This window comes from Zootoca vivipara, chromosome 4 (assembly GCF_965207765.1).
Source record: "Zootoca vivipara chromosome 4, rZooViv2.hap1.1, whole genome shotgun sequence".
NCBI classification, from domain to species: domain Eukaryota; kingdom Metazoa; phylum Chordata; class Lepidosauria; order Squamata; family Lacertidae; genus Zootoca; species Zootoca vivipara.
The window spans coordinates 39,364,092-39,383,550 of NC_142587.1; the positions used below are offsets into that span (position 1 = coordinate 39,364,092).

Below are 19,459 nucleotides of genomic sequence, written 5' to 3' on the forward strand. Positions count from 1 at the left end.
ATTTACCCAAAGGAAAACAAAGTATCTGAACTTCTCTTTTCTATATACATACAGTATAGATAATGCTTTTCTTTTCAGATATACGAAATCCTTGTTAGAATCTAGATTTATATACCATACTACCTTTGCAGGAGCAGGTTTAGTGAAATTAATAGAAGCGGTTTCACTGGTTTACAGATTGAGCAATAACATAAAAAAAGAGGAACATTTCTTTGTGCACAGGGAGGCCAGTCACTGCTGGAAAAAACCAACAGAAATACATTCACACTTAAGCTGTGTCTACACTACAGCTTAGAATAGCTCAACCTTGCAGTGTGTTAAATTTGCAGGGTCTGGATTCCCTTTGTTATCTCTCCAATTCCTTCAGAACCCTGCTGAATAAGGATAAACTACAAAGTGGTTCTTGGTTTAACAATGGCAAGGGCTGAGCTAAGTAAATAATCCTTTTTAAAAGTTTCTTTTCTAAAAAAAATGAAAAAGTAAATGCTGATTCTCATTATAGTGTACAGCTGCATAATTTGGGCAAATGCTTGAGAATCAATACCTGCTCCACTCAAAAATCCAGATGCAAGTTTGTTTGTTTTTGCAGGTGGGTGTGCAATAGTTTGCAGGAGTGGAGAGAAGGCAGAGATGGAAATGAACCGCCTCCACCCACCACCAGCTAAACACAAAATGCACACAACATTGCATACCATACAAGGCACGGATATGCATGAAAATATACATACACATGTACACATGAGGGGAAGGGACGCGGGTGGCGCTGTGGGTTAAACCACAGAGCCTAGGGCTTGCCGATCAGAAGGTTAGCGGTTCAAATCCCCGTGACGGGATGAGCTCCCGTTGCTCAGTCCCAGCTCCTGCCAACCTAGCAGTTTGAAAGCACATCAAAGTGCAAGTAGATAAATAGGTACCACTCCGGCGGGAAGGTAAACAGCGTTTCCGTGTACTGCTCTGGTTCGCCAGAAGCGGCTTTGTCATGCTGGCCACATAACCTGGAAGCTGTACTCTGGCTCCCTTGGCCAATAACGCAAGATGAGTGCGGCAACCCCAGAGTCGGTCACGACTGGACCTAATGGTCAGGGGTCCCTTTACCTTTTACACATGAGGCGAAAGGACAGAGGGAACATGTCATCCCCAGATACACACATAGTTGAAGGAATAGTACCAAAAGGGGGGGACCACCCCCTTGTCTTTCCCCCCTGTACACCCATCCACTCATGTGCTTCCCACACAACCATCTCTACTACTTCATCCCTTCTTTCTGCACACCTCTAGCTATCCTCCTCCAGACTGAAGGAGATGGTTGACATGACATCTCAGTGCTCACAAGCCAAGAGAAAAAAACAAGGTCTCTCATACTCTGGCCAGTCAACAGACATATATTGGGACTACACGTCCAGATCCCACCTTACACTGCTAATCTGTGCACGTTCTCCATGCCTTCATAGTTTCCACTCCAAATACAAAAATTAAGCCACTGAAAAAAATGATACTCTGGTGCCACCTAGTGGCTTTGTTAGGATAATCTACAACCTGGTGCCCTCCAGATGTTTTCAACAATTCCCATCAGCTGATGTCAGCTGTACTTTGATGTAGTGTTAGAAACTGAGATATGAAAGCTAGGAGCTAAATGGCACCTTAAACCTAGGTTATGGGTGCAACAACGGAATGTCTAGGCATGCTTTTTTATAACAAGAATACAGAGCTGAAAATGAATGAACTGCAGCTAAAATATTATGTTCATTTTCCACATGGTCTACCCCCCCCCCAATATTCTTAAGAGGGTCTCTTCTCTAGTCTTCAGAGAGTGGCTGGAAGTGGGGAGGCAGAGAAAGGTCCTCCTTTCCTTCCACCCGGAGGTTTTAATCTAAAATCTTAGGTGCAGTACTGCACCCAGAGCTCAGAAACTAGTCGCGCTAATGAAATTCCCCGTCGCAAAATGCGCCTAGAACAATGGGGGTTTTGAACACTGCCTTGATGCATGTAGACTAAAACAACCTGTAGGCTGCTTTATAATTGCTAATAAAACTCAGAGGTCCTGGCTACTAGCGGAACCTGCATCTCATGTTCTGACATTAGCTTGCACTGGATTTCCACCATTCATTATGTGGCACACATCCTGTGTTTCACTCATGTATCCAGCCCATTATTTCCTTAAGATATTAAAACTCTTGCACAATCAGTGTCTTGAGCAGAGCTATTCACTTTTAAAAGTCCTTCTTTACTTCCTTCATTTACAAACCAAAAAACCTGCTTTTTGTTTTAACTCCCTCAGTCTACCTATATATCAACCAAATTTCAATTTCTCCCTTTGGTTTATTTTAGAAACATTACCTAGCCTAAAATCTTTCTTGAACCCAAGAGCAAAGATACCAGCAAACCCAGGCAAAGGGCTCAACTAGGAGAATAGGGAGCAACTTACTTGTTTATTTTAAAAAAATTATATACCTCTATTTCATTAAAAAAGAAAAAGAAAAGCATACCCGGGCGGGCAGAGTTAAGTATGCTCATTTGTGTTTTTGTATTAAGGTTGTGTGTCTGGGTTAAGTGTGCATGACAGGTTGGCCCCACTCTGGTGCCAGGCCCTGGAGCGGAGTCTCTAAGAACTTGTCCTGGAAAAAGAAGTGTCCTACCCATTTTAAATCCCTAAATGTTATGGCAAGGCCACTGGAGCAAGGATCTTTCTGATCTTCTTCTTCCCCCACACGCAGCAGCCCTCTTAAAAGATCCCTGGTTGATTGGGAGACCTCCTGAACAGCATGGGCTACATTGCAGGAGGTAGTTGTAACTGTCCAAAAATCAGGAAGGAGGCACCTTGCACAAGTGGAGAGGCTAATCGGGTGGTGCAGGAGGTGATGGGAGAGATATGTGAATGAGCAGAGGTTAAACCCCCTTTATTTATTTGTTATTTTAAAAGTAATTCATAATATTTACATTTACAATACATACCATTGTTTAACAATTGGTTGCTTGACAGACAACTCTTCCCATGTTTTTCTCTTCTAATAGTCTTAGAATCTAAAGAAAAAGAAAAAGAAAGGACGTAAAACACAGTATATATATATATTTTACATAATTTTGCAGAATAAAGTGCCCCGGGGCTGAGGGACCCATGCATCCATCCCTCCATTGTGCATGGATATAGTTCCAGCTGATAACCACTGCTATGCATACAAAGCTAAATTATTTGAAGCTAATTATCTTTTTAATTAATTAGCTCTGCCCTAAAATTATTTGAAGCTAATTATCTTTTTAATTAGCTGTGCCCTAAAAAGAATATAAGTACTTTGAATGAATGAGTAAATAAATAAATAGGACACACAGACACACACACACACACACACAAAATATGTTATGTATGTATGTATGTATGTATGTATTTGCCAAGCAGCAGGTGGTACTGTCGGTCCTCATTGTTGCACTGGTGAGGTTTCAATTTCTCCCCTTGGTCATCATGCTTAGTCTGCGAATGTCTTTTCAACCTTTGCAAAAGGTCCCCTTCTCCCTCTGGTAGTGCACTATTCTTCTAAGAATCCCAACAATTCTGCCACACAAGAGGGAAAGGGGCCTCTTTGCAAAAGAGGCTGGTTTCCTCCTCTGCTCCCCAGAACAGGGCTGGGGTAAGAGGCCCTTCTACATCAGTGCTTCCTTAGAGAGCAAAAACTCTGCTGAATGTGTGAGTCTGATGCAGGATGTCTGCTGAGCCTGCCCCCACCCCCCAGGGCAATACATGTTTAATGTATACTTGTCTAGTCCTTCCTTGCCGAGGGTGTGTTTGCATTGCAATGTGTTGCAAATGGGTGGCTGACCCAAAACGTGGCCCTTGGGCCAATCCAGGCTACCCATGGATGGGTGATGGGCTGATGGGAGTGGTAAACCTGTAGATGGCTGTTAACGACTGCTGATGACTGCAATTGGTCCTGCGGGGGGAAAAGCAAGGGCTGAGGCACTAAGCCCATCACCCATAACCACCCACCCACTCCCTGAATATACATAAGGGTCTGGCGGATTCTGTTTCAGTGTATCTGACGAAGTGTGCATGCACACGAAAGCTCATACCAAAATAAAAACTTAGTTAGTCTTTAAGGTGCTACTGAAGGAATTTTTTTATTCCCTTACAAGACAAAGTAGCCCGTTTCAAACAGTTATCTGTAGAATGTCTTGCCATGGGTTGCTCTGACAACTACTAGCATAACTGTAAGACCATGTAGACCGGGGCACCCCCCAACTTGGCCCTCCAGCTCTTTTGGGACTACAACTCCCATCATCCCTAGCTAACAGGAGCAGTGGTAAGGGATTATGGGAGTTGTAGTCCCAAAACAACTGGAGGGCTGAGTTTGGGGATGCCTGATGTAGACGCTTCAAGGAAAAGTTTAACAATGGCTGCCAGATACTGAAGGTCAAGGAACAGGGGTGCCAACTTGAATAAAATATGGGGGGGGGGTCCCCAGGTATGCCATGCCCCACAAAATCCATCACGACAGGGCACACCAATTTGAATTGCAATGCCGATCAACTTTGGGCTCCCCCAGCCCCTCAAATATTTTATTGGGGGAGCTGAAGGGACCTCGGCCCCTAGGAGTTGGCTCCTATGTGAAGAAAGATGGCAATCTTGTTTTGCTTGTTGTATTGGGCTGGTCACAGATCAAAGTTGAGGAGCAATAAATATCTAACCTGGCCCAGCATGGTAGATGCTGCATTCTAGCCAAATCAGGAATTCTCCGTAATTTGGAAGGGCGTAAGCATTTTCAGTGTGCTATGTAATTAACTACAACTGTGGTGTGTTCCCTGTGGAGCTCTGTAAACTCTCTCCCCAAGTATTGGAAGTGATTTGACCTGTAGCAGTGCAACAATGGGACCAAGCATACATGCTCAACTATCTGGAAGGGTAACCACTTAATATGCCTCTGACATTTTAATCTATCCCCAATATAAAAGGTTAGAAAACTCCATCACAGCAATACAGCAACAGTGAACATACTAAATTTGAGAGAAATATGTACATTAAATCATAAGGCTGCAATCATATACCCATATACTTATGGGACAACAAAATCAAAATGGAAAAGGACCAGGGCAGAGAATAATAACCATAAAATACCCTGCAGAAATCTATTCCACTCTACCATGAGATTAGTGAGTTGATTGTGGGTAGTTATATTTCCAAGCTGTGAGGTCTTTCCTAGTCCACCTCCCATTTATTGGGTCTTTTTGGGCTCCCCTAACCATACTTTCCCCAAAAAAACTGCAGCCCCTCATTTACGTTGTTGCTTTGTTTCAAGAACTTTACCTTTAGCTGCTGTTTTCCCCATGGTAAAATGTTTGGTCCTCCTTTTTCACAATAAGAACACAGCCATCCACTCTTCTTTTTTCAACACAACCGCTTCCTGTGAAGCAGTAACACAGCAGGTGAGGCCAAATGCAAAATAAAAAACTTTTATACAGTGGAAGCGGTATATAAAGGGGCAATGCCTTTTTAACCCAGCCAAGAAGGAAGATGGGAGATAAATGTTACACCTTAGCCCTAAGTCACTTGGAAACAAATGCTATAGAATTTTCTGCGCTATAGTTCGTGAAGCTTGAAGCTTAAGTTTAGATTCTGTTTAAACCATTTTATTAAAGGTCATGCTACTGTTTCTAATTCCTGTTTGTCAAGCAAAATACCACTTGATGATACCATTTCCCATGCATTGCAGACATCCTATAGCTAACTAGGAAAACTGAATTCATTAAAACAGGAGATTGTATTACGTAGTATTAAAATTTTAATTGTGGCAGCACATAATAGTAAACAGAAATCTAAGTGCACACACTTTACAAATCACATTCATAAATATTGCCACTGGCATTATCAGATCACTTTCAGCAGCGTGTCTGGCAGTAATGAAACTATAAAGTTGATGTTTTCACTCGCTCCACAAATATACAAGGCACAAATTTAACTAGTCGTTAAGTCTACTAGTTCCCTCATCTGTGCCTCAACTTAAATTATGTTGTCATTTATTGCACCTGCCTTCCTGAGATGTGCAACCTTGATTAATGGCTCATGCCTTTTATATATATACACCAAACTCTGAACAGGGAAATGATAAACATTAGGGGATAAAAAAACAACAGCACTTATCAGATTACTATCCTGCATTTGGTTTTGATGTAAGGTGTAAGACAAAGATCCAAACAGCAGGAAAGGAAACATATTTTTATTTCCAATTGCAGCCATTCATTCCATATTGAATCCTTGCTTCATCTGGCCAGAATTCAGTATTTCAGATATTGACGTATACCAAATTAATAGTAATCTATACTGTTTGTGAATTATTAGAAGCATTTTAAAGTTGTATTTATTAAAACAACCATTTAAAAATTGTATTTATAAATGATATTACAAAAACGTATGTATGAATAAATTGGCACATGCCTTCCTATATCTCATTATATGTATAATTTAAGTTTACACCATAATTAATTTAAAAACTGAATCCTGAACACATTCATTTTCATGAAATATCCATCTACTAACCAGAGAAGTTGAAAACATAGAGATGGATATTATAGCATTACTTAAATTTATTATATTTCATAACACTATGCCAGCATTTGCGAAATTACTTGCTTTTCATGATGGTGCTAACTTATAGTTATGGATTTTAGGAAAATTATCACCTTCAAATTTATATAACACTCTAACTGAGAACCATTAAAGTTGAAAAGCTGTCTACAAAAACTGCAATAAATCAAACAAAATACTAAGCTGGCAATTGCCTCATTACACAAACAATGTAATTCCCTCGGATTATTCTGTCTGAACCCATTCTGTGTGCTATTTTACACACCTTACAAAAACTGAAAAATGCTTGCACATATACGGTAATTTGAGCCTATAAATTACTTCATGTGCTACAGGGTACTACAAAGAGCACTGTAAAACATAAAGAAACACATAACACATTTCATGCGTCTATCGAATCCAATAAGCAGAAGAAATGAAAATCTGCTTAAATGGAACATCACAAATAGCTGCTGAAGTCAAACACATTCCAAAGCTACTCTTCTCTGCCAGCAATAAACTATGAAAGGTGATGCTTAGTCCCAGTGGCCTCACTTTATGTCCAGGCTACTTTAAACAGTTTGTGGGGTTTTTTAATCTTTTTTTGTTGCCACCAGATTGCACTTGCTCCCATAATAAAGATTCCAACCCAGCAGTGATAATCATCCCTCTTAGCCACTGGAGTCCCTGTTAGAAACATAAAAAGAATTCCAGAGTTTCAGAAATCTGTGCAGTTTTGGAGAGACGACTCCCTGCTAACACAGCAACTGCAATCCTTAAGTGGGGTTGTTGATATGCATCCCTCCCTGGCCCAAAGATACTGTTATGTGGCTTATGAAATTCCGCTGCAGGTTTGAGAATTCAAGTTTTCATTTATGGATACATACACTGGGTTCCTAATGTATGTATAGCACGGCCAAAAGGTATCTGAACTGTCCATATATGACCAGTGTATACATGAAGATTAATCTCTACATTGGGGGGGTAGGGTGAGGAATGTGTGAAACTGCCCACTGGATTCAGTGCAGAAATACAGTCCCTTCATCATTACTATTAGTTCACAGTTACATTTTAATACAACATCCACTGCACACTTAAAACTACTATTCATGGTACTGCTACCCTCGCCTTCTTGCCTTTCTGACTCAGTGCAAGTTTACAATATAGGAGCCACTTGACCCAGAAGTGAGAATAAATGGTGAAATACTATCAGTTTCAAAGTATGGCTTAAGCTAAGGAATTAATTTCAAAAGATGTCATTCCAACTGTATGAAGTGTTGTTTTGAATCTAAGTTCTAACTCCCTTCCCAATTACAGTATATTTCAAAATAGACTTTAGAAAATGTTGTTGCAGTAAGAAGGAAGTTTGAGACTTGTTTTTCAGACTACTATTAATTTATCCAAAGTCCTTCAGGTTTGCAGTTACACAGTTGTAATGAACCTGAAGTTGTGCCTCTCGGAGTCATCTCTGCCTTGTTCCATTCTGGTAAGACAGACAGACAGACAGACAGGCACATGGAAATATATAAACGCCTGCACTTTTTTCACCAATGAAGTAGCAAGTTGGCACCTTAAATAAATTGGCTTTAAAACTCCAGCCTCTTGCACCAGCATACTCACACATTTACCATCACAAGCCATTGACTTTTAACAATTTGCAAGAACTAATGCTTATTCAGTGCAAGATTAATAATGTGACTGATGAACATATCCAAGCTTTATCTTGTTTTCCTTGAAATGTACACGATCAATCTTTCACTTAGTTCACCAACAGTGACATTTAATCTATCAAAAATGGGTTCTCTCTCCCATTGGTAAGTGAAAGTGATTAATCATGCACTGTGGGTATAAGCAAATAATCCACTTGAGAGGCACTTTAAAGAAGTGGACTCCAAATCCCATCAGCTGCAGCCAGCATTGCATATGCTCTGGAGTGATGGAGGAGCTGGAGTCATACAAGTGTGGCTGAACTGAAGTACAAGCGCAACGCAACCATTCATGAGATATCAGCCCCTCGAGCTAAAATTTCAGAATGCCAATTAATACAACTAAAGAAGAAATATTTTGCACATATTAGCAATGACAATTCTGCATAGGATTAAATATATGCTCAAAAGCAGTACCAACAGCTCAATGATCATCCATTGACACTGTAAGCTCCTTTGAATTTTCTGTTTATAACTTGGGTTCAGAGCCCTGGGCGCTAATGAAAAAAATACAGTGGTACCTCGACTTACGAAGGCGCTCTTCCGTTCTGCGGCGCTCTTCGTAAGTTGAAACCTTCGGAAGTCGAGGCATTCGGAAGTCGAGGTACCACTGTACTTCTTAGTTATATAGGACAGCCAACTCTACTCACACAAATAAATCTAGGGTGAGGAACTTGTGGCCTTCCAGATGTTGATGGACTACAACTCCCATCACCCCTGACGGTTGGCATAATGACTGCAGCCAAAAGGAGCTAGAGCTCAACAGGTTCCCCACCACTGGTCTAAATGACCATCCATGTAGTGTGGCAAAATGGAAAGTACCTATGCAAAACCTGCACCAGAGAATGGCTGTTTGAATTCCGGCTGTGGAATCAAGTTCACTGAACGGCTGCAAGGAACGTTAGGCTGTACGGAACAAGGCTGCAGTAATGAAAGAGACAGCTCCTGGTGCGCTGCCTTGAGCTCCTTGGAAGCAGGGTGGAGTGTATGTGTGTGGGAGAAAGAGAGAGAGAGAAATATAGGTCTCAAACTAAGTAACTCCTAAACAGTGCAGGCTCCACATATTCAGCACCTTTGTGTTCCTTAAGACGCCAGCAGAATGTCTACGTGTCATTTAATGAGGAAGTCAGATTTGCAAGAATGTGATACGGAGAAATGTTCTGTTGGTGCCCTATGACTGTTGGTGCCTTTCCTGAAGACACACCCCAAAGACCTTATTTCAGGCATCCCCAAACTTGGCCCTCCAGATGTTTTGGGACTACAACTCCCATCATCCCTAGCTAACAGGACCAGTGGTCAGGGATAATGGTAATTGTAGTCCCAAAACATCTGGAGGGCTGAGTTTTTTTGGGGGGGGCTGTCTTATTTCATTGTTTTTAGAAGATGCAAGGCCTCCCATTATATGCATAGGCTTTATTTACTCTTTTAATTGTAGGTTCATACAGATTATTGTTTATATATTAATTTAATAATAACCACCACCACCACTACTACCCATAAAAGATGCTTTATTACTTTTAATAAGTACTACTTTGTGTCATTGACAAAAAGTGGAAGAGAACTTTTAAAATAAATAAGGCTATGTTGAAGAGCCATAAGGCACAACCAACTAAACAAAATTCTCCTTCTTAACCATGTATAGGACTGCCACCAATTTGATATTTTGCTTTGGTATGGGTTATAAAGATCAAATACCTAACATAGGACCACTCTACAAAACAGAAAACCTCAAAATAATGTTTTTAAAAAGAGGCTGAACTTCCTATACAAACTATCCAAATCATTTTGGAAGAATGGGGGAACCAATTACTGAGGCAAACAACAAAAGTAACCATGTTAAAAAAGAAACTTTTTTAAGAAACAAAATGTAGATGTTTATTGAACGAGTATGGAGTAAACTTGTTGGAAAATGAATTTGGAAATAATCTCAAGTTGAATCCAACCTTACACACCATACTTCATCAACACTGTTTCTGCATGCAAAACAATTCAAACGTATTTCTGCAAATTTTGATTTAGTTTATTTTGTAACAAACATGAAAAGGCACTGATTCCTGTCTGTAAGTCACTGGTATTGCAGAACTGCTGTACATAGTGCAGTAACCTGAATGTAAATCCACTGGCTATCCTATGCAAGAACGGAATATAATATTTCAAGTATTGGTGTAGCCTTTATAAAAAAATTACTGCATGTTGTCATTATAAAGAATCTGTTATCATTCAAAGATTTATTACATAATGGGATTTTAATCTTATGCTTAACAGCTAAACAGTCTCAGAAGTTATAAATATCTAAGATACCAACATTTAAGCATTTTATTCCCACTGATTTCAGTGGAAGAGTTGAAATCTCCCATTGAGATAAATGGAAATTATATGTATTTAGTTGGATCACATGGCAAGTGATTTGTACAGGATTTTGAGATTCTCTTGTTGAATGTTCCATGTTTCAAAGCATTATGTCACAGGAGACCACATTCATAAGAGCTTCACTCAGGATGGCTATTATTTTTTCAATTTATATCCTGCCTTTCTTCCCTAAACAGCCCAACTCTCTCTCAAAAGGTCACACCCATGGTTTAGCTAAAAGCACAATTAACAGAATCTGAAACCATTTTAAAAAATTCCTTCAGTAGCACCTTAAAGACCAACTAAGTTTATATTTTGGTATGAGCTTTCGTGTGCATGCACACTTCTTCAGATACACTTCTTCAGAAGTGTGCATGCACACGAAAGCTCATACCAAAATATAAACTTAGTTGGTCTTTAAGGTGCTACTGAAGGAATTTTTTTATTTTGCTTCGACTCAGACCAACACGGCTACCTACCTGTAACTGAAACCATTTTGTAAGCATAAATACTGGCACAATTTTACTGCCAATATATGAAAGCAAATTTTTATTTCTGAAACATAACCACTTTTTAAAATTAGAAGGTACACTTTAGCACCTGTTCTTTTGCAGCTATAATGCTTTACTACACAATGCTATGCTGAAATATTTGTTGCACTCAGCAACTCAATATGCAATTTAATCTAGGTACACTGATCAAGGAAAAATAAAAAGAAAGGTTGACTTGTATGGCAAGGGGAAAAGATTCGTGCATCTTTATTTGGTTAAAAACACATCAGAAGTTTTTTTTATTGAAAAAACCCCATAATTTAGTGAAGACTTCAAACTTCAATGGTTTATTTGCTCATGACATCAAAGAGAAAAAGTGGAATGTATTTCTCAAAGAAATTTCTGAGCTCGAGGAACCAGAGCCAGAAATGTCCTAGTGCACAACCTTCCAAAAAAACACACAACAAAAACCTCATTTCCACAAGTCCCATCAAAATGAGTGCAGATTCCAATTTCTTTCAATAAGGCTTGCACAGGAAAACCTCTGGGGATTATTCATCCGTATGTGATGCCTAGGGCTTTGATTTTCCAGCCTCAGTCAGAAAACTACAGTATTTAAGTGTATGATGGAAAGCAGAGCAGATGCAGCCTCTTTATTTCTTGCAAATGCATGCAAAGGGAGAAAGTAACTTGTTGTCTAGAGTAACTCATTCCTACTGAGAAGCCCTACTGTACTCCATGAACCACCTAGAGAACTCATGTTATGGGGCAGCTATTTTAAATGCAATTCATAAAATAAAGACTGAAACCTGCCCTGCCCACTTGAATCAAAATATACAGGGCAAAGCTGTTTAGTATTAAAAGCAACCTTGTATTTTATTGTAAACTTGCTACCTTCAGTCCAGTTGAACACAGGCTTAAAAACTCTTGGAGACTTTCATTATCCGGACCCCATAACTTGTTATTTTATGTATTATTACAGGACTATTCCATCTTACTTCCAATGAGTTCTTCCCCCTCCTAATTTTGGGAAATTTCCAACTTGGCCATGAATATATAAAATATACGGGTTATAACTATAGTTAGAGTAGAGCCACTGAAATTAACAGACCTAAATTAATCATCCCTTCATGTGCCTGCTCTGAGAATGGTTAACCTTGGATACAACCGTACTGAAATAAACTTTCCTTCTCACTGGGGTTACTGCTGCAATAGTCAATTTCCAGTTTACGTTTATACTGTTTACATGGGTAGACTATTTACAGAAGGGGATGGAGAGAGAAATTATTATCCAATTATAACGTATGAATCAGTCCTTGATGAACAGTAACATCACGTTCCATAACTATGTAAACGACCCCCGTATGAAATAATCGGAAACCTTAATGCCTGGTATAATTTCCGTGCAAACAAACCATGCATATATAAGAAAGTTTGGTTAAAGTGTCTCACACACTTGCATAGTAGACATTAACAGTGCGGTCCTATACATATCTACACAGAAGTCCCTCAAACTCACTGGAGCTTAACCCCAGGTAAGTGGAGTTCAATCACATCCTGAATGAAGGAAAAACAGCGTCTACTTCCACCTACACCCTCGCTCCAGGAAATCTTGCTCACAAGGGTAACCCGATTGCTGTAGTTCATTATGTGCAAACAACTGTCTCTGAATCACACTGGCTGACCTCAGAGCACCATTTGTGCATCAAGTGTTTGCCCAGCTTTATATCAGAGCAACCATGGCTAGGGGGAATAAGACAACTTGCTGGCCACTGTGCAACATTTGTAGTTAGTTATTTCTATGTAAGTTTACAGTGACTTTTAAATACCACTTCTCCTTAATACTAATTGTTGCCTTCACAATACACTACTTGCCAGATAACAATTGTTGATTGCAATTCATTAAAATGACCTACAAATTATAACACAGTAGCAGATTAATAATATGTTATAATCATGTAAAGGAACATATCTTAATCTAGTGTGATCATTCAAGCTATAAGTTCCATGACGCTTATTTCAACCTTTATTTCAACCTGCAGGCTGTCCAATCTAAAGCACTTCAAATTGAGGATTACGGTATTTTTTTAATGCAAAATATCTAGTTAAAAGAGCTAAAGTAATCGTTGCTAACTGCCACCCTAACTTTTTAAAATAGTGTTTTAACTCTAGTCCTTAAATGTTAGTACAAATACTAAGCTCTACAAAATACATATTTTTCATTTTAACAAATATGTTATAGCATTGTGTGTTTTACTCCAAATTACTACATAGCATTTAAATATATTATTCATATAAGCATTTATTTTGCTGTTCATAATGAAAATTAAAGAATCACTAAAGAATTATTTGATAGGTAACAAATTCAATGTTTAAGAAAATATAATGTCAGGAAGAAAGAAATTAACATATTTTAGGCTACAATATGTAACTATTTAGAAAAGCAACACATGAAAGTTCTTTTTATTACCGAAGTTTAACCAAGCATGAAATGTAGCTATATAAAGTAAGGTTCCACTTAATTACTACCATGCTACAATCTGTACTGCAATTTGCTAAGCCATGGGGCAGTGGCTAATTCATAAAATATTCTTTTCACAGCATCAAAGTTGAAAGTTAACTTTAGACTTTTTTAAAAAATTCTAAAGCATAAACAAAACCTGAAGGTTATAGACATCACTCTGCATAACACGATCCACTCTTAGCACCGCCATCCTAAACTTATGGAAGTCCTGTAGTGCTTATTTTAACATACTTGGGCACAAGCTTCAAGTACCCTTAATCCACCTACAATGAATGGTACTTAAGCACATACATTTCTTTAGATTGTGTTCTTATGTACAAGATAATGGGTTTTACAGTACATACCGTAATCACAGCAGTGTGTTCTTTCACACTTGGATTATCAATACACTTTAAGTGTTCTCCTAAATCTGTGTTCAGCATTTCATAGGGAAGCAGTTAGTTAGGATTAACTGATTAAACACTGTCATAGTGGAGCTGCTGTCAAAAACACTTAACATTGTTACAAACCAATAGTCCCATGGATTTCCTTAAGATTCTTCCAACATCTGATTATCTCCAATGAAAACAATATTCACCATGGCATCATCATAAGCAGGTTACAGGTAGGTAGCCGTGTTGGTCTGGATCGAAGTAAAATAAAAAAAATTCCTTCAGTAGCACCTTAAAGACCAACTAAGTTTTTATTTTGGTATGAGCTTAGTGTGCATGCACACGAAAGCTCATACCAAAATAAAAACTTAGTTGGTCTTTAAGGTGCTACTGAAGGAATTTTTTTATTTTATCATCATAAGCAGTTTGTCTTTCTGAGCTTTTATTTTTTTTGTTTTTGATCTTTATCATGTTGTTGAAATGGATCATTTAGATTATGAATAAAATACCAAGCACACTTACAGAGCAATTATGTGCATATTTGCTTAGAGACAAGTATCTGTGTGTTCACTAGGGCTTATTCCCTAATAGGTAGCAGTCCTAAACATACCTTACTTCAACTAAGACTCACTAATCTCACAGTAAACATGCATAGGATCCATCTCAATTCTTGTCATCAGAAGCATATGATCTTGGAAAATCACCCTGGGATCCTATCGGATGAAAATATGATTATAGGATTTACTTTCCAAGCTAGTGTGTTTATGACAGGAGGTACCACTTTTTTAATAACACACAGTTTGTTCCTGCCCTGAAAAGTATTCCTAGACACAATTTGCAGTATTACAGCTGCTGTGCAGAACTGCTCTCCACCCGTCCTCAAGGCACTTTAGGCCAAGCCCTACTGACTTACACGAGAAAACTCCGTCGAAAAGGGCAGGAGCAAGTGCAACGTCTTAAGCAGGGGAAGATTCGATGATGTGGGGGGGGGACCCAAAGCACACGGACTCCTCCTCATCTGTCCGGCTGAAAGCCTGCCTTCAATCGAGAGCTGCCTGCAGCCGGTTCTAAAGCAAGTGGATTTTAGGCGCCACTCCTATTCCTCCTACTCAGGAAGGAACAAGGGAGGGGAGCATTCCGCCTGCGGGAAGCTGCAGCCCAAGGAGGTGTGTCCTCTCACGCTCCTGTCAAATATACAGCAAAGGATACCAAACCACACACGGAACACTCCGGCCCAAAATGCACGGCGACCGGGGAGGGGGGAGGGCGGCCAAAAAGGAGATCTAGCTTGATCTCTGGGCGGACCCAGGAAAGGTATCCTCCGCCGCCTCCCCTATTTCCCCAGCCCCGCAAGCGCCAATCATTCCTTCTGAGTTCTGCCCTACTTCTGCTCTAAGTTGAAACGCCTGTGCGCGTCGTTTCTTGCTTTCTACGCGCGTTGGATTCAAACGCGCCAGCTGCGGAGGCTCAACTCCGGCGGCCAGGCTGCTTCCCCCCCCCCTTCCTTATTATTATTTTTAAGTCAACCACCAAAAAAGAGCGGGAAGGAGGAGAGAAACCACACCATCCCAAGAGCAGGAGCGCCCATCCCTGCTCCTCGTCGAAAACTAGGGGGCCTTCCAGGGAGCGGGAGGGAAAAAGAGACAGACCTGCCATGCCCCGGGCTAAACACAAGGTTAGCTCCCCTTCCAAGATCTCCCACCTCCTCCTCCTCCTCTGCCTCTCCCTCAAGAGGAATGCAATTTCCCCCTCCCCTCGGCCTTTTGATCGCAAGGAAGGTGGACGTGAAAGGTTTTGGAAGAGGGAGCGGTGGGGGGGGGAGGTCCCGCTTCGGCGGAGATAAAAACTCTCGCGCTCTCCGAACGCGGCAGGCGCGCAAAAACTAAAATAACAACAGGGGGAAGGAGAGAGAGAGAGAGCGCTCAGCGCCCAAATGCACGGAGAGGGACGGCGCAGCAACACAAACGGTGCAATGGGGGGGGGGGGCACGACTGGAGCCAGCGGGATGGGAGAGCGGCTTCCCTCCTCAGCCAAACCCGCCTTGCGGAACAGAGCGGGCTTCTGGGCGAGCGAGCTGCCGGCACCCACCGGGCAGCCAACCGCGTCCCTTTCTGCACACGCGCGTTCTCCGGAAGGCGGGCGGCAACTGCTGCGCCACAGCCGCCGCTTCCCCTTGCACTGCCCGCGCTTCAGCGTGCGGGACCCGGGAGACGCCGCAGCGAGGAGAAGAGGAGGCGGCAAAGGGGGAGGAGGCGGCGGTGGCTCCGGCTTCGCCTCCTTTCCTCCCTCGCAAGGCTCCTCGGCAGCCCCGGCGCGAGGCAGAACCTCGGGCTCGGGAGCCGCCGGCCGGCACGCACTCACCGAAAGGAAGGGACCCGGCGCCCCCTCGGCGCGCCGGCGACGCGGCTCGCGTGTCTGTCAGCTGCTCGGCTGCTGCCCCCGTCGCTTGGATTCACGCCGCCTCCGCCTCCGCCATGTTCCTGGGGCGCCGCGCATGCCCGGCAGCGGCACTGGGGGCTTCCCTCCGCCTTCGCGTCCTCCCTTCGCAGCCCACTGACAAGGGGGCGGAGGGCGCGGGCGGCGGCTCACCCACCGCCTCCGCCGCTACCACCATGCTGCGGACCCGGCTCGGAGTCTGAGGGGGGCTGTGCCCTAGCTCTCCACGCCCACGCCAGGCGGCTCCTGTGCACTTGCTGCTCCGCAGAGCGCGCGCAAACACTAGCGCGGGCGCAGGAAGAGTGCAGCCAGGCGAGCTAGGAGCTGGCGGGGCCGACCCTTCCTCAAAACAACGTTTTAAAATACGTTTTCTGTTAGCACATTCATTAAAATGCAAGAAAATATCATTTATTAAAATGCAAGGGAAAATATATATTTTTAATAAAGCAATATACAAAACAGTTACTTAAAACTTGCTAATAGATCGCCTTGGAAGCTGGGGATAGTTCCGTAAAAGGGGTGCAATTCCTTTATGTTCAGTTCCCCCAAAAAGTTTGGGAGCAATTCCCCCCCTTTTAATCTTAATTTCACTATCTTTTCCAGTGGCTCCATGCAGATGTCAGAACAGTATGCTCTGTTATGTGCCACATAAAAGCATGTGTACAAAATGGAAGCAAAATGTTTCTGTTCAATGGAACACATATGTTTCTCTGGACGCATACATTTTCTATTATCAAAGTTTGATTTTGTGGCTTTATGCTTGAATTGAAGGAGTGGTTTCCTGCACAACTAGCATGATAATGTCCCCCACCAATTACAGCTGTTGTGAATTATCACTGTGCTTATCTTGGGTAAATTTAAGCTCTACGTAGAATTATTACAGGGTACTTTTAATTGCCATGGCCCATGAGTATTAGTGGAGAGAGAAGATAAAACCCTATGATTCTGATATAGCGGTTCCCAGTCTGCAAATTATTATGCAGGGGAAAAGTACAAGACTTATCTTTAGCAAAATCAAGAAAATAGACTGAATACAGCTACTGCTCTGACCATTGTTACATGCAGAGTCTCTAGTAATCATCAAATATAATCTAAAAAATACTGCACATGAATGCATGTGGAAGTATCCTCTGCCAAGCCACCTTCTTTTTTTCAGTTCCTACTATCCCTAGTTGCTTCCTAATAATTCCTTCTTCCTCATCTGCACTATTCTTTATCAAGCTCTTTCCTCTTTCTTCAGCTTTTTCCCTGCTGTGATATTAAGCATATGCACTTTGAAGTAAATTCCGCCTAAAATCAATTGTGCCTTAAGGATGTGTATGAAATGGTCGCTGCAAAGAAGGTGCTTTGAACAGGGATTGGGACAGTATTCCTATGACATTTGGGGGGGGGGATTATCACATTCGTATCCTTCCTTTTCCCCAAGGAGTTCTGTATAATGCGGTCTCACTTTATCCTGAAATCAACCTGGTGAGGTATGTTAGACCAAGAGGTAGTGGCTGCCCAATAAATAGTGGCTGTCAGAGTTTCATGATACATTGGTATCAAAATGATACACTGGAATAAAAAACAGGCACATTCAATCTCCCCATAGACCCCCACAGCTATACTACCCACACTTTCATTGTACAAAATTTATTACAGTATTTTCAAAATTGGGAAGAAAGGGCCTTTATACATTAACATATTTTTATGAAGAAGAAGCTCCTTAACAGGACCTAAAGTAAAAACTTGATGAGGTAAACACTACTTGGATTTTTATATACATGTTTTTATGTGTAATGTACTGTTTTATACTGTACTGATATTTGTATACCAAAAATGGAATTAAACATTCTTTGGGGAGGGGTTAATGAGAGAGTAAAGACTACTGGCCTTTCAGAAGTAAGTTCAGGCCATTTTATTTAAACACCTTTGAGAGAGTAACTTTAATTTGGCTTGTTGTGTTCTTGTGGAAGAGGCTTTTTTAGTGGTTCCAATGGACATTAATATAGTTATTGTTTTTAGATATTTTAACTATTATAGGTGGGCCCATTAGGGGGCAGGAAGGTGAGACTGAAATTATTCATGTAATTAAATGCACTTCAAGTAAACTGACTTTTCAGGTGTTAATAATAATGGGTGGCATTAGTAAGAGAGAGACTCTTATCAAATAGCCCCATGCCCGTGCTAGACAGAACCTCTAGTGGGGAAGTTAACACCTGATTCATTTATTTTTATTGTAGTAGATTATTTACCTCTCTACTATGTAGGGATAGGTGAATCTGTTGATGTCAGTTTCCAATCTTGAAATCAGTTCTCCCCATAAATACAGTTTCCCTCTGATTCAAATTAATCTCTGCCCTAAGGACTCAATTAGCTTCAAAGTGGTCAAAGACACTTAAAAGTTTATAACATCTTGGAGGTGAGATTAGGGTAGGAGAATACATGCTGCAATCCCATCTTTCAGGCTGCCATAAAACTGTTACGTAGAAGATTGATCAAGACCACTTTCCGGAACGTCATGTTCTTTTTCATTCTCCCCACCTCCGCTTTCCCACCTTTCTGTTGTCTCCCTTATCTTTCTGGAGGACTATTCAGATGCTCAAGTTGTTTTGCATGAGTTTCCCCCTCTTTTCTTTTCTAATTTGCAAACTGTTTCCCAAAAAATAGGTGTGGGGTCATTTGTATTAAAACAAACAGGTGGAAACCTACCACAGTTTGTTGCAGTGTTTCCCCAGCCTCTGAAAAGCGTGGTTCTAGAGCTCCAGCCAGTCTGGAACATGAGCTTTGTCATGTTGTCTTGAGACTACAGGTTGGGATGTTTCAGAAGGTAGGGAGCAGGATGAGGACGGACATTAAATCTTTCCCCACTCTATGCTGTGAAATATCAGTGGGCTCAGGCTCAGTAAGGAAGGACAAGAAATACAATTCAGTTCCCATTTAAAGGGAAACCTACCTAATCCATTTAAAGGCAAACCTACCTAATTCACACTGTCTGAAACAATACCATAGCTGCCAAGTTTTCCCTTTTCTCGCGAGGAAGCCTATTC

The 19,459-nt window shown here is 41.2% G+C and overlaps 1 protein-coding gene across 2 annotated transcripts in view; it reads right to left on the reverse strand.

Moving 5' to 3' along the window:
• Positions 1–16,711, reverse strand: part of SCML2 (Scm polycomb group protein like 2) — a 46,321-nt gene extending 29,610 nt beyond the window's left edge. The window contains exons 1-3 of one of the 2 annotated variants that reach the window (XM_035115397.3): positions 16,353–16,711; positions 5,294–5,390; positions 2,953–3,021 (exon numbers count right to left, since the gene is read on the reverse strand). In XM_035115397.3, the coding sequence (XP_034971288.3) occupies positions 2,953–3,021; positions 5,294–5,315 (91 nt within the window). In that variant the 5' untranslated portion in view covers positions 5,316–5,390; positions 16,353–16,711. Of the gene's footprint in view, positions 1–2,952; positions 3,022–5,293; positions 5,391–14,904; positions 16,042–16,352 lie in introns of those variants that run through there. The other variant, XM_088667769.1, reaches the window with a different exon arrangement.
• Positions 16,712–19,459: the final 2,748 nt, after the last annotated feature.